The following is a 12,897-nucleotide window of genomic DNA, read 5'->3' on the forward strand; positions in this document are numbered from 1 at the left end:
GATAATCAGAGCAGTGTCCTGTAAGGTGTTCAATAGTGCAGCTGACAGCGGGAAGTTCCCTTTCTAGATAAACAGTTAACCCTTATCTCTCTGGCTGCATCTAAGAGACTCTTTTTTTTCTCCTTTCCTTTTTTCTCTAGAGAGGAGAAAGGAAGGAAGGAGATGAAATCCCTCCAGAAGCAGCTGCAAGAAGTCAAGAAAGAAATGGAGTTAGAGCTTCAGGTGAGAGCACTTGAGACAGGCCAAATGCCAGAGAGGAAGCGTGTTAACGAGCAAGCCCAGATTCAGATTTGCCATCCCTGGCAGCTCCCGAGTCCCTGGGAAAAGGATGCGAGTGCACATGTTACAAGGCCAGGAATTCACTTTTGGTACAAGTAGAAACAGAAGAGCGAGGGCAGATACAGCATCGCTGTCCTGGGTATTGAACGGTTGCTGATTAGTTTACAAGCACTGACCAGGGCTGTATGGCTATAAGCTTTGGGAGCGTGCAGTACAAAGACAAAGATCAGATGAGAATGAACGGGGGGCTTGGAGGGGCCGGTGATTGGGATGGGACTGACAGGGAGCAGTGTTTGAAGAAATGGGTGGGTTTCCAAAGAGTTCAGTAGAAATAGTGAAGCTGTGAGGAAGAGCTGTCCAGGCAGAGGGGCTGCCATGGAAGAGAAAGCAAGATGGAAATGCAGCGATGAGGCTGACGTCACCGATGGAGTGAAGAGAACATGATAAGAAACAAGCAGACATGGGGCAGAAGCAGGGTCAAAGTGGGTCTCGAAGGCAAGAATCTGGTGATTGTTTCAGTTGGGGAGGAGGCGACAGCAGGTAGATCCGAATAAAAGAGCAAAGCAGCTGAGTGGCTAAGTGGTCACGGTACTCTCGACAATGTAGCTGAGTCTGGAGGGAAGGATGCTGTAGTAGGCAAGCTGGAAAATCAGTTGGGCATCGCCATGTTGAGGAAGAGCTACTTTTCCATTGAAGTTGCAGAAAACTGACTTAGTGATAGCATGGGCGAGGAAGAGACATTGAAAATGCTACCATGATTGCAAGATTGCCTTGGTTATAGCCATATTTAAATCTGAAGAAAAGCAAAACCTCCAGAAGTAGCATCAGGGAGCAGAAAAACATGCTGGAGTGGGAAAGTACATTTCCCATGCTGGGATCACCAGCACAGAAGTGCTAGCAGAGGCACAGGGGCAGATGAAGTTGGGTTGTGTAGGGGGAAGAAAAGGAGGACACCAGAGAAAGAACCATGAATTACCAAAGAGGAGGATGGTGGCAGCAATGCTGAAACAAGCAAATAATTAGCAAAGCAGGAGGTGAAAAGATAATCTGAGGAGCACAAAAGCTTGGCAAGACCATGAAGGGCGAGGATTTTCTAGAGGATTTCAGTGTTTTCAGCTTGGCAGTGCAACTATAGGATTTTGAGGGCACAGTCAGGTCTCAAAAAGGGAATTGTGTGGCTTGGTCTATACTGATCTGCTACCACTGGAATTGGGACTGGAGCCTGTTTCTAGGCCTGAAGGGACAAAACAGAGGAGCCTAAAGCCTTCTGACCTGTCGACATGAGCTGGTTGTTTCAGTCAGCCTCAGGCAACGTGGCAGCTCCTGGAAGATTATAGTCTGCCTGTTCCCTTTTGCACAGTGTCCCATCCAGTTCAGGTTTAGATGTCCTGCGGGGAATGGCAGGCACCACTCCGGGCACTTCCCCAGCCTAAGGGGCAGCCACTCCAAAACGCACAAGTAGAAAACCAGGGGCTCTTATCTGGATCTGGTGCCAAAGTCTGTGCTTGCAAAGCCCAACATGTCTGCTCTGTTTTGTCCTGTTGTGTGCTTGTTGTAGCTCCAAGCAGCAGCTGCCAGGCTCTTGGGACTTCCTTCTTTCTTGGCTTTATTAAACCTTTTGCAGTTACTGAGATGATCGCCTCTCCTCCGGCTTTGCCTTCTCTTCCTTTAGCACCTTCGCTATGTCGACTCTTTGCTAGTTCTGGTATTTTTTCCGGCTTGAAATCCTCTTCCCAAGTTTCTTACTGATTTTGCCTTGGCTAACAAATTAAGACAGAACTGCTTTCACATCCTGCTTTCCTCCCAGTGCCAGAAATAACCTCAGCCATTATATCACTCATGGGAGAATCATTTATATTCATTTCGCCGGGGGATTTCCAACAGGCAACTTTACAGAGGCTTGCATAATTTGGCACCTTTCCAAGTAATTTAAAACATGTTGATTATGGAGCACATAGAGCAGTGACAATAGGAGGGCCTAACAACTAAAACCCATATGGCAGACTCCATTCTTGGGTTTTGAAAAGGAAGAGAAAACAAAAGCGAGCAAATATCATCATGGAACAAGGAAAACACATTCATTGCTCCAGGTATAGCCCTCATATGCGTTTGTTTGGAGCTGTTAACATGACACTAATTATGGTGTTGACAGTAACCCACCTCTGTTGTACTCCTTCGGTTTGCACACCACTGTCATCAGCAATTTCAGCTCATTTCTAGCAATTACAGCACCTTAGCTGCAATGATTGCTGATGTTACATAGCAGCCTACAAAAACAGCTGCTTGCTAAATTTGCCATGTTTGAGTGGCAGTAGTCTATCCAGATTATGCCTGTTAATTATTGAATGCCAAAGTAATGTACAGGTTATGCTTAATCACAACACATCAGGAAATATAAAGTGCCAGCTATGCCATTAGCCCAGGGGCTGTATGCATCCTGGAGGCTTTATGGTGCACATTATAGAACAATTAGCAGAGGGTAGGTTGCACACGTTAACACAGCTTGCATCTGCAGGTTTTATTTGGATGCATTCTAGATAGGCGCTTATAATCCTTGTCGGTGGGTACCACCATTGCACGCTACGGAACGTGACCATCTGTCACCCAGCCTTGCCCTGGGGGAGAAGAGTGTGCGGAGGAGTGTTTTGTGGTGTTTTCTAACGGTGCACGCACTGCTGATGGCAGAGAAGATAAAGTCATAGCAACGTGCCTGCATTTAGGGCAGAAGGTGGAAGGCTGGTGATAATCCCCCTCCCTACAGTCCCAAGGGCTCTGTTGGACTGTTCCTTGCAATTGAAACTGCTTAGTCTTAACATGGTAGCAGTATTCATTTGGATTCAATCCCCCCTTTTCTAAAAGGGACGACAGATAATGAGAATTACCCAGCTCTCATGAGCTCTGCTGGCTTTGCTGTAGGAACTGGCCATTTCCTTAGACCTGCAAGGGTCATTGCCAGAGCCAACTAGGCCACACTGGTGCCTTCTCAGCGACAGAACCTGGATGGCCTGAGCTGATTAAAGACAGTCCTCTGGGATGTGAGCCACCATCCGACCTGGCTGCATCTACAGTTCACGTCGTCCTGGAACCCAGCTTGGCTCCGCTAGCCACACGCGACCCAGTCCGCCATGCAATGGGTACAAATGGGTAGGGAGTTTATTGGTCCTGCTGGCTGGTGGGCTCTGTAGAGGGTTGGCTACTACTCTTCTGTTTGCCACCAGCTGTGCTCTAAGTGATGGTGGGTGGGCACTTAAACCAGCTATAAATCAAAATGCCTGGACCTGAAGGTCATTTCCTATGGAGTCAAGTCACGCAGTGCGTGGTCCCGGACCAGCAGGAGACCGATTCCCGACCTGACGTTTAGGAGCAAAGTGACTAAGACTTGCAGTGGCCTGGGGAGGTCCCGTCAGGCAGTGTCAGAGGTTTTGGCACTGTTCTCAGTCCGATGAGTGATCATTTTGGACGTGTGCTCCATGAGCTGCATCTTAGGTCTGGCAGTTTCGGAGCTGAAGTCATCCCAAACATACAGCCCAGGAATTTATTCCACTCGTTATGAAGCACACAGCGTTCCAGATGGACCCCAAGCTCTTATAAATCAAGATAAATAAGTGTTGACCCAACCACCCTCCTACCCACTTCCCCTCTCAAGCACTGCTTTGAGGCTGGTTCTTGCAGGCGGGAAGAGCCTCTCCATTCGCTACTAGCATCCCGGACACCAAGATCCTTTGCAGCACCGAGGGCTGGTCGTGGGCGAGGAACATGCCACAATGCCCAAGGAACAGGTACAGGAGAAATGGCAGTTCGGCCTGTCTCAGCTGAACCCCCTGGCTTCAGACTATTTTCTGGGTTTATAGTAGAGAATTAAGGAAGAAGCCGAGTAGGTCACTGTCTCACCCTACATCCATCCGTAGGGTCCCTGTGCAGCTTTGCTGTCCCATCCCATCTCATCTGTCTGCAAGCTGCATTTTCTCACTAGAGCACCCACCGCCTCCCTCCCTCACTCACTCCTGAATCCCTTGTGACACCGGAGGGCAGCGTGGGTGAGGCAGCCATGCCACCAGCTCCCGTGCCTGTCTGCCGGGACATCAGAACTGCCACTGACCGGGGGCAGAGCATCTTGCCCGGTCTCCTGAATCATATGGGGGCAGAGAGCGGAGACTGGAAGGGAGAGTGACCTGGGTCTGAGCAGGGTTTTCTCCCCTGTTCCTCTCTCCCTTGCAGCCTCCAGCATCGAAGGTCCAGGAAGGTCCGATTCAGAGGCCGTGCCCCTCGCTCCCATGCTCAATAGCGACCGAATCCCCTTTCCTCCAGGCACATGTCCAACCCCTTGGTGACTCTGGCTGAACTCTCAGCTCCCACCACATCTGGTGGCAAAGAGTCCCACACTGGTAATGCCACACAGTGCGAAAAAGAACTGCCTTTGTTAGCTTTAAACTTACCACCTACTTGTTTCATGCTGTGACCCCTCCTTCTTGTGTTGTGAGGGACGGTCAAGAATAAAACCCTCTTGACTTTCTCGTCACCGTTTGGTATTTTGCATACCCTTCTCATGTCCCCCCTCAGCCTCTCTTTCTAAACAGGATATGCCTGGTCTCTCCCCATCCTAACTCCCCCTCCCCTCCATTATTTTATACCAAAGGAAATCGAAGAAGGAAAAACAACAAGCCTAATGGGGCATAAATAGGTCACATCTCCACTCATTTGAAAGCAGTTTGTCTGGAGTCATATGACCATTTGGGTGGTTAACTGATATTTGGGCTTGGAAAGCTTTAAAAAATGTGGATGCATGACTTTCCAACCCACAAAAACATCCTCCTCCAAGCACCTCCGTTGTCCCGAGGCTTTATAAACACAGCCTGCTCTCCCTAAATATATCCAATGGGACATAACATTGTTGGGGAGGGGAAGGATTTTCCCTTTGCCTGTTCCAAGCTCTTCTTAAAAGGAAACCTTTCAAATGACTCAGGCGGCGCTGGCTTTTAAACACAGTGCTATTGAACCGGCTTTTCTCCTGTGGCATTTTTCCATGTTGACACGGCTGGGGAATGCAATGGTGCTTGAGAGACAAGATCTATGCCTTTCTGTGAGCTTCACACCATTTCAGTCCCGGTGCACCGGCTTTTCATCGCCAGCCGCAAACTTCAAGCTGATGAATGTCAAACCCGCTGCAACGTGACAGCGAACAAACAGGAAGGCCCTGATGGTGTAATTAAAGGCACGTGGCCCAAGGAGTAAAACCAGATGCATTCGGTTTGGTCTCGTATAATTGCAGCCTGGGCTCTGCGGCCTTTCCGTTCCTTGCACGAGTCTCACGCTTTTCACATCGCAGACTTCTCCCGAGTTACCGCCCTGGATATCTCATCCCTAGCTGAGAAACAAAGCCAAAGAAACTCCACAAAAGCAGGCTGATGGAGTCAGCCCGTCCCTTCGCTTCCTTCCAGGGGTGTCCACGTGTCTTGTAACACGCTCAGAGACACGGCCCAGGGAGCTCTGGGGAAGGACTCGCCGCTGGAAAGCTCAGCTCTCTGCTGCATGTAAAAGCAAGCAGGGAAGGGCTAGTGGCTCCTGGACCGCGTGGCTGGTGCTTGGCACCCAAACTCACACACGCCGCATGCTGCACACCTTTGTGACGCGATCTGTGCTGTTAGCACAGTAAGATTTCAGAGCAAGCACTGCTTCCAACCCGCAGGGACCCACAGGGGCAGAGCAAGCTTCAGTTTTCTCCTGGTCTTATGTTTACTTTGTAGGTATCTACAGAGCTAGAAATGTTGTCACCCAAGGGACCCAACACGCCGTGCAAACTACAGCATTAAACCCTCAGTCCCATGGGACTGTGGCTTCATCCCCTTGATACAGATGGGCAAAAAGAGGCATAGAGGCTGGGGCGCACCCAAGCTTGCGCAGACACAGACCCCAACACCAGCAGTTATTTCATCACATGACTGAGTTTAAATCACTGAAGTCAAGGGATGGCTTCATGCTTGTTGTCTGGCACGTGCTCAACTAGCTTTCTGAATCGGGGCCACAGAGACCTCCACTCTCTCTCCAACCTCTAGCTCCTTCCAATCACTGTCAGGTGTAGGGTTGATCACAAATCAGGCTTCCCTTTGAAAAGCAGGCTGAACACAACCCAATAATTTATTTTTATGTATTTTGTGTCACGTGTGGAATGACAGAAGTGAGGTCAGCACAGAGTAGCACGCTCCAGAAACTTGGGAGCCAGCTTGGACCCGCAGTTCTTGATCTCGTCCCTCCCACCTCTCCTCAGAACCGCAACGAGATGATCGCCTACCTCAAAGACCAGCTTCAAGAGATGAAGGCCAAAACAGACATGGAGAGCCGCTACATAAAGAAGAACATGGAGCTCCAGGTCTTCCAGACCCAGAAGAAATGCAGCGATGTGGAGAACGACCTGTACAATGAGATCGAGGTAAGTGCTCCCCTTCAGTTGGTCCATAGAGCACCTCCAGCTAGTCAGGAAGGAGCCGGCCAAGTGGGGCCTGCCTGACCTCGACATTCAGCCACCGGCGAGCCAAGAGGCGTTTTGTAGTGCAATGGAAATGCCCCCTCCCTCTGACCAGACCCTGTGCTTCCCAGAGCAGAGTGCAGCCTTTCCAGCTGGGATCGTGCCAAAACCGCTCGGGAAAAGGATTCCCTATGCTGATTCTATGTGCGGGGTCCCAAACCTTGTTTCCTAGGGCACCAGTGCAAGCCTGTGGCTGGTGTGGAGGAGAGGGGTCCTGCTGTGATGCGCTCCACCCCTCCAGGACAACCCCCTGCTCCCACCCTTCGTCACAATGGTGGATGTGCTTTGGAGCAAGTACCTGGGCACATCTAGATCCAGGGAAGCCCTACACCACTTCTCCATACCCATGGCAGGGCCCACTGCTACTTCACCCCAGGAAGGCCACCAGCACGGGCTCTTTGGTACCTGGATACTGCACATTTCTGTAGCCCCGTTGGCTTCTTGCTGGGAAACAAAACCTGTCCCCATCAGTCATGCGCATGGGTCCCTTGGGGAAAAACCTCTCATTCACTACAGTCAGGAGTTTGTCACCAGCTCTGCTTGGCACCATGTGCCTAGAGACCCACTGACCCGTTCTGTCTGGGTTGATCACAGATGCTGAGGATCAAAACCGATGAGGAGGTCAGAGCCCACATGGAAATTGAAAACTTCCTTAAGCAGCAGCAGATGGTGAGTGATTGAAATGATTGTAATTAGCCCTTAAAGCCACAGCTGAGACACGTCAGATCAGCGGATTCCCTTGGCAGCAATTAGTGCCCAAAGAAACGCAGCTCGGCCCCATCTAGCCTTCTGGCAGCTTCAAGGCTGCTGCTGTTTTGCAAATACATTACTGATGTGCGACTAGCAGAGCACATCTTGCCCTTAAAAGGTCATTAGCACAGGTGACTTGGATTTTGGATTGTTGTAAATCTGCAGAAATGTCCCCAGATCAGAGTTCGGGGCGGAAGGAGTTTTGTCTGTTTGAGTGGGATGCACCCTCCCGCCCCCATCACAAGGGGTTTGGATAATTGGGCCTCCACTTCCAGTAAAGCACTTCCCTTGCAAACAGCACAGCCACAGAGCGAGGTCCAGACGCAGCAAGGTCCAGGGCAGTAAGTCCAGGTGACAACTTCACAGGCCCAGGGGCTGCCAGGGGAAGCTGAGCACAGAATAGGCAAGGAAGGAAACTACAAATCTACGTCACTTGATTTCTGCTTCCTCCTGGTCTGTGTGTTAAGAAGGACCCCCCGCCCCCCGGGGAGGATAACGGGCAATTAGCAGTAACTGCCAGGTGGGCTGCACGTACCTGTCGCATCCACGTGTCATTGTGGAGTCAGGGTCTGAATAAATTTTCCCACTGTTGAAAGGGTCTTTCTTGTAACTAAAAGCCCATTGCTTTCAAATCCTGTTAATAAAGGTTAGTGTCTCCCATGTAACCTATTTAGAAAGACAGACACCAGGGGCTGAACTAAGTGTGACCTCTGGAGGTCCCTTCCAGCCCCACTTCTCCATGAATCACTGATCACAGCAGGACATACAACATCAGCGTGTAAAGCAGGGACTATTAGTCCCGTCAGGACACAAATCCATCCGAGGGCCCAGCTTAGTTCATGTCTTTGAACATTTTGGGAAAGGCAATGCTGCAGGAATTGTTAACTCCCAATTCTCCGCCCCACATGCAGTTCTTCAGGTTGGGGCACTGTCCGCAGGGGACCTAGCATTCGAGCATGCGATGGGTTGTCTGCGTAGAGACCTGCCACCTTCATTTGCAGAGAAGCAGGGCCAAGGGGTTCAGTAGTCAGCAGCGACACATTCAGAGCAACCAAATCGTTTTACCCGATGTCTCTCAGACAACAGGCTTCAGCAGAAATCTTACAAGGGAAGGGATTACCCAGATGCAGGTGGGGACGTGTTTGGCCTCCCTAAGGCGGCAGAAGCTGAAGGCACCTCGTTGAAGGAACTTCTGGGGACTCCGGTCACTCAGGAATCCAGAGAGGTTAAAGCATCTAGCACCTCCCTCGGGTTACTGGATGGGTCATTTTCAACCTGGAAGGACGTGGGCAGTGGGGTCCCCCAGGGCTCGGTCCTCGGGCCCGCACTGTTCAACATCTGCATCAGTGACTTGGACGAGGGGGTAAAAAGCACCTGTTCAAATTTGCTGATGACACTAAGACGTGGGGGGACGTGGGCATGCTAGAAGGGAGGAATAGGCTGCAATCGGACCTAGACAGGTTACAGGGGTGGGCGGATGAGAACAGGATGGGATTCAGCACTGACAAATGCAAGGTGCTGCACCCGGGGAGGAACAACCGGCACCATACCTACAGGCTGGGGAACTCCCTTCTTGTCAGTACAGAGGCGGAAAAGGATCTTGGAGTCATCATTGACTCCAAGATGAACATGGGCCAGCAGTGTGGGGACGCGGTCAGGAAGGCCAACCACACCTTGTCCTGCATCCACAGATGCATCTCGAGCAGGTCCAGGGAGGTGGTCCTCCCCCTCTATGCGGCACTGGTCAGGCCGCAGCTGGAGGACTGCGTCCAGTTCTGGGCACCGCACTTCAGGAGGGATGTGGACACCATGGAGAGGGTCCGGAGGAGGCCACTCGCATGGTCAGGGGCAGCAGGGCAGGCCCTACGAGGAGAGGCGACGGGACCTGAACCTGTTCAGCCTCCACAAGAGAAGGCTGAGGGGGGATCTTGTGGCCTGTTACAAACTAGTCAAGGGGGACCAGCAGGCATTGGGGGAGTCCCTGTTCCCCCGAGCATGACCAGAAGTGACCAGGAATAACAGTCACAAGCTGGCAGAGGCGAGATTTAGGCTAGATATCAGGAGGCGCGACTTCACGGTCAGGGCGCCCAGGAGCTGGAACCAACTTCCAAGAGAAGTGGTGCTGGCTCCTACCCTGGGTGTGTTTAAGAGGAGGTTAGATGAACATCTTGCTGGGGTCATCTGACCCCAGTACTCTTTCCTGCCATGGTAGGGGGTCAGACTCAATGATCTGCTCAGGTCCCTTCCAACCCTAGAAACTATGAAACTACTTTTTCAGGCCAGCAATTGTGGTCATTGCTATGAAGCTTTATTGCAACTTTGAATGGAAGGAAGTGATGTGCGTGATTATCCATAAGGGTGCCTGTCTACAAAACAGTCTGTGCCCTGCAACATGATCCATGTCCTGAACACCTCATCCGCTGGGTTCTCATCCCTGGAGGGTTTGGGGTATGTCCAGAAATTGGCTGCAAGGTCTAAAGAGAGGGTCACCTTTGTAACTGGTGATCTGGTGCCTCAGTTCTGCGCACCCCCCCGTAAAGGACGGGCTGTAGGGCACAGTCATCAGGGTGAAGACGGGGTGGATGTTCTTCCAGGACCTGCGCCTGGGATGATGTCTGTACACAGGCAGTGGATGCAGTGGTCTGTAGTGGGCTTAGGCATCGCACCAAGCCCCAGAGCCTTCACTGTGTTTCCAGTCGCGAGTCAGGTGAGCAGGATGCACGCTGGTCCACAGGAGCTTTTCCGTGGTCCAGGAGCTTGGGAGCTGCCACACCGAAGTTCACCACGTATTTGACTAGTGCAGGGGGTGGGCAGTTTTTCGGGTGGAGGGCCACTTACTGAGTTTTGGCAAGCCATCAAGGGCCACATGACAAGCAGCCAGGAGCAGATAAATATTAATTTTCTAAAGCTTTTAGGGGCCCCGCGGACCAGACAGGATGGCCTGGAGGGCTGCATCTGGACCACAAGCCACATTTTGCCTGCCCCTGGTCTAGTGTCTAGTGGTTTTCCATCATGCAACTCCAAGGATGCAGGGCCCATATCCGTGCTCCCTCTACCCCCACCCCATGGCTCGACTTGCAGAAGAGACCATCCTGCGGACGAGCAGACCGATGGCCGGTCCACACTAGTGTTGGTGTCCCAGTCTTTGGAAACTTTGGGACACGCAGCGGCATCCCTGTCTTGTGTAACTTGAGGCTGGATACAGATGCTGCATTTGTCCCGGGACAAGTTGTGCCTGTGTTTGTCCTGGAGCAGAAACATCCCAGGATTGCCTTATACACGCTGCCTCCTGGTGGGAAGGATGATGCGAGTGGCTGAAAGTGGTGCCACGTTTCTGCCACTGATTCAACTGTTCAGATGCACTCTGAGATGTGCTGGGACAAATTGTCAGCCCTTCCTATCCCCTAAACCTTTTCAGGGCTTGTCCCGGGACAGCGGACACCTGAACGATTGCGCTGCGTGGGGATAAAATGGTTTATCCTGGGAAAAATGCAACGTCTGTCTGTAGCCAGAGTGATGTCAGGGACGGCGCAGATGACAAAGCTTCTGGTAGCCTGGGGCAACCTTGTTCCTGTGCATCCTGTCACCAGGCTAAGTGCCGGCTTGTCTCCCACAGAAGTTGGAAGAGAAGCTGGAGTACTGGATGGAGAAGTACGAGAAGGACACAGAAGCCAAACAGCAGGAGCTGAATGCCCTGAAAACCTCCAAGGCCAACGATTTAGCGATGCTGCAGGACCTTGCCCGGCAGGTAAGACATCAGCAAGCTGCTCGGAGGGTTTCACCACCCATTCTTCCTGCAGACTGGGCCCTGGATCCTTCCCCAGCCTCGCTCTCTCCAGTCACTCCAGCGAGGGAAGAGCTGAAGTGCCCCGAAGGCGTTGGAGAGAGCAGGCAGGTGAATGCAGGGGACAGCCACAGGGCTTAACCTCCTGGTCACTGTGGGATGCTGGCCAAGGAATACCGCTTGTTAGTTTTCCATGGCTATTTTGGACCCAGGGTACCTGACGGGACTGAAGGGTCTCTGTGAGGGGCAGGGACAAACCTAACCCCCTGACCTGTGCCTCACCTGGGGAGACAGAAAACGCCATGGCAGGAAGGGGGTCACACAACATCCTCACGTGCTCGCACTGGGAACTACCAGCAGCTGATGATGGGCAGCCGATGATGCCTAAGTCACTGCCGTCCAGGTGCTACTGGGGAAGCTGGATTACACAAGCCCCCTGTGCTGTGACCTTCCTCCTCCTCCCTCCCCACACCCAGGAAACGCACAGCAGAGATAGTCCCGCCCGGCCAACTCCCAGGCATTTGTCACGTCTCCAGCGAGGCGGCTTCCTGGCCACCCCTGCACCATGGGGCCATGTGAGATGCCCCCACTGCACCCTGAAGCAGAGGCTGGAGACCCTGTGGGTGAGGGGAGACTTCCAGTTAAAGCAGTGGCTCTCAGGGCCTCAGGATGCCAAGTGTGGCAGCAAGCCACATTGCACTACAGATCCAGGGTAGGGTGAACGTGGAGAACCCAGGGAGAAAGGCACGGCGCTCTCCAGGCCAGCCCTGGGGAGCCCTTCTGACACAACCGGTGTGCTTCCACAGTGCCGCCTGTTCGAGCAAGTCATCCTGGAAGACCGGGTGGAGAAGGAGGAGGCCAGGAAGAAGATGGAGAGGGATGCCCTGGAGCTCAAGAGTGTCTTGAAGGTAAGGGGAAGCCGGTACTCCCCTGCTGCGCCGTGAGGCCCCATCAGTCAGGAACAGCCACTGCGAAGGGCTCCACTGAGGGGCTTTGCAGGACTATGCTCCATCCATTCCCCCATCTCCGGTAGAACCGCCACCTCGGTACCAGCCCTAGTGCGAGAGGGGACAAGAAAGGACTCCAAGCAAATGGGCTGCAGCTCCTAGGAGTCAGGCCAGGCCCCTGGTCCCTCAAGCTGTCTGTGCAGCTTGGGCGATGCCACCAAGGGTTTTCAGCGTAGTCCCTCTGAATAAGCCACACTGGGGAGTGCACTCATTGCCTTGGTGCCCAGGCCAGGCCCAAAGGAGCCCACGCGGCAACTGGGGGCAGTGGGTGCTTTAAAGCAGGTCCTCTGGAAATTGCTGGCAGTGAAGTGTCCCCTGCCATGGGCCTGATAAACGACTTGGAGCCTTCCTGCTTGCACGCTCTTCCCCTGGCCCTGCTGAGGCTCTGCTCCAGAGAGCTCGCGTCTCCTGTGTAACTGGTTAATGGTACGTATTTGGGGAAAATGGGTGCATCCTCCTGGACGCCCTGTGGCAGTCTGGGCCTCTCCAGCTTGACACCAGCTGGACGTGCAAAGCCCCACCCTGCTGTTACCATGTCATGAATGCACGTTCAA

General features: G+C 52.5%; 1 protein-coding gene across 2 annotated transcripts in view; it reads left to right on the plus strand.

Moving 5' to 3' along the window:
• The window catches only part of DRC9 (dynein regulatory complex subunit 9), a 36,257-nt gene that overhangs the window by 19,303 nt on the left and 4,057 nt on the right, over positions 1-12,897 (plus strand). The window contains exons 5-9 of one of the 2 annotated variants that reach the window (XM_090053523.1): positions 141-222; positions 6,545-6,706; positions 7,397-7,471; positions 11,172-11,300; positions 12,143-12,244. In XM_090053523.1, the coding sequence (XP_089909649.1) occupies positions 141-222; positions 6,545-6,706; positions 7,397-7,471; positions 11,172-11,300; positions 12,143-12,244 (550 nt within the window). Of the gene's footprint in view, positions 1-140; positions 223-6,544; positions 6,707-7,396; positions 7,472-11,168; positions 11,301-12,142; positions 12,245-12,897 lie in introns of both variants that reach the window. The other variant, XM_090053522.1, reaches the window with a different exon arrangement.

Source organism: Crocodylus siamensis, chromosome 6 (assembly GCF_052110815.1).
Source record: "Crocodylus siamensis isolate JL-2025a chromosome 6, ASM5211081v1, whole genome shotgun sequence".
NCBI classification, from domain to species: domain Eukaryota; kingdom Metazoa; phylum Chordata; order Crocodylia; family Crocodylidae; genus Crocodylus; species Crocodylus siamensis.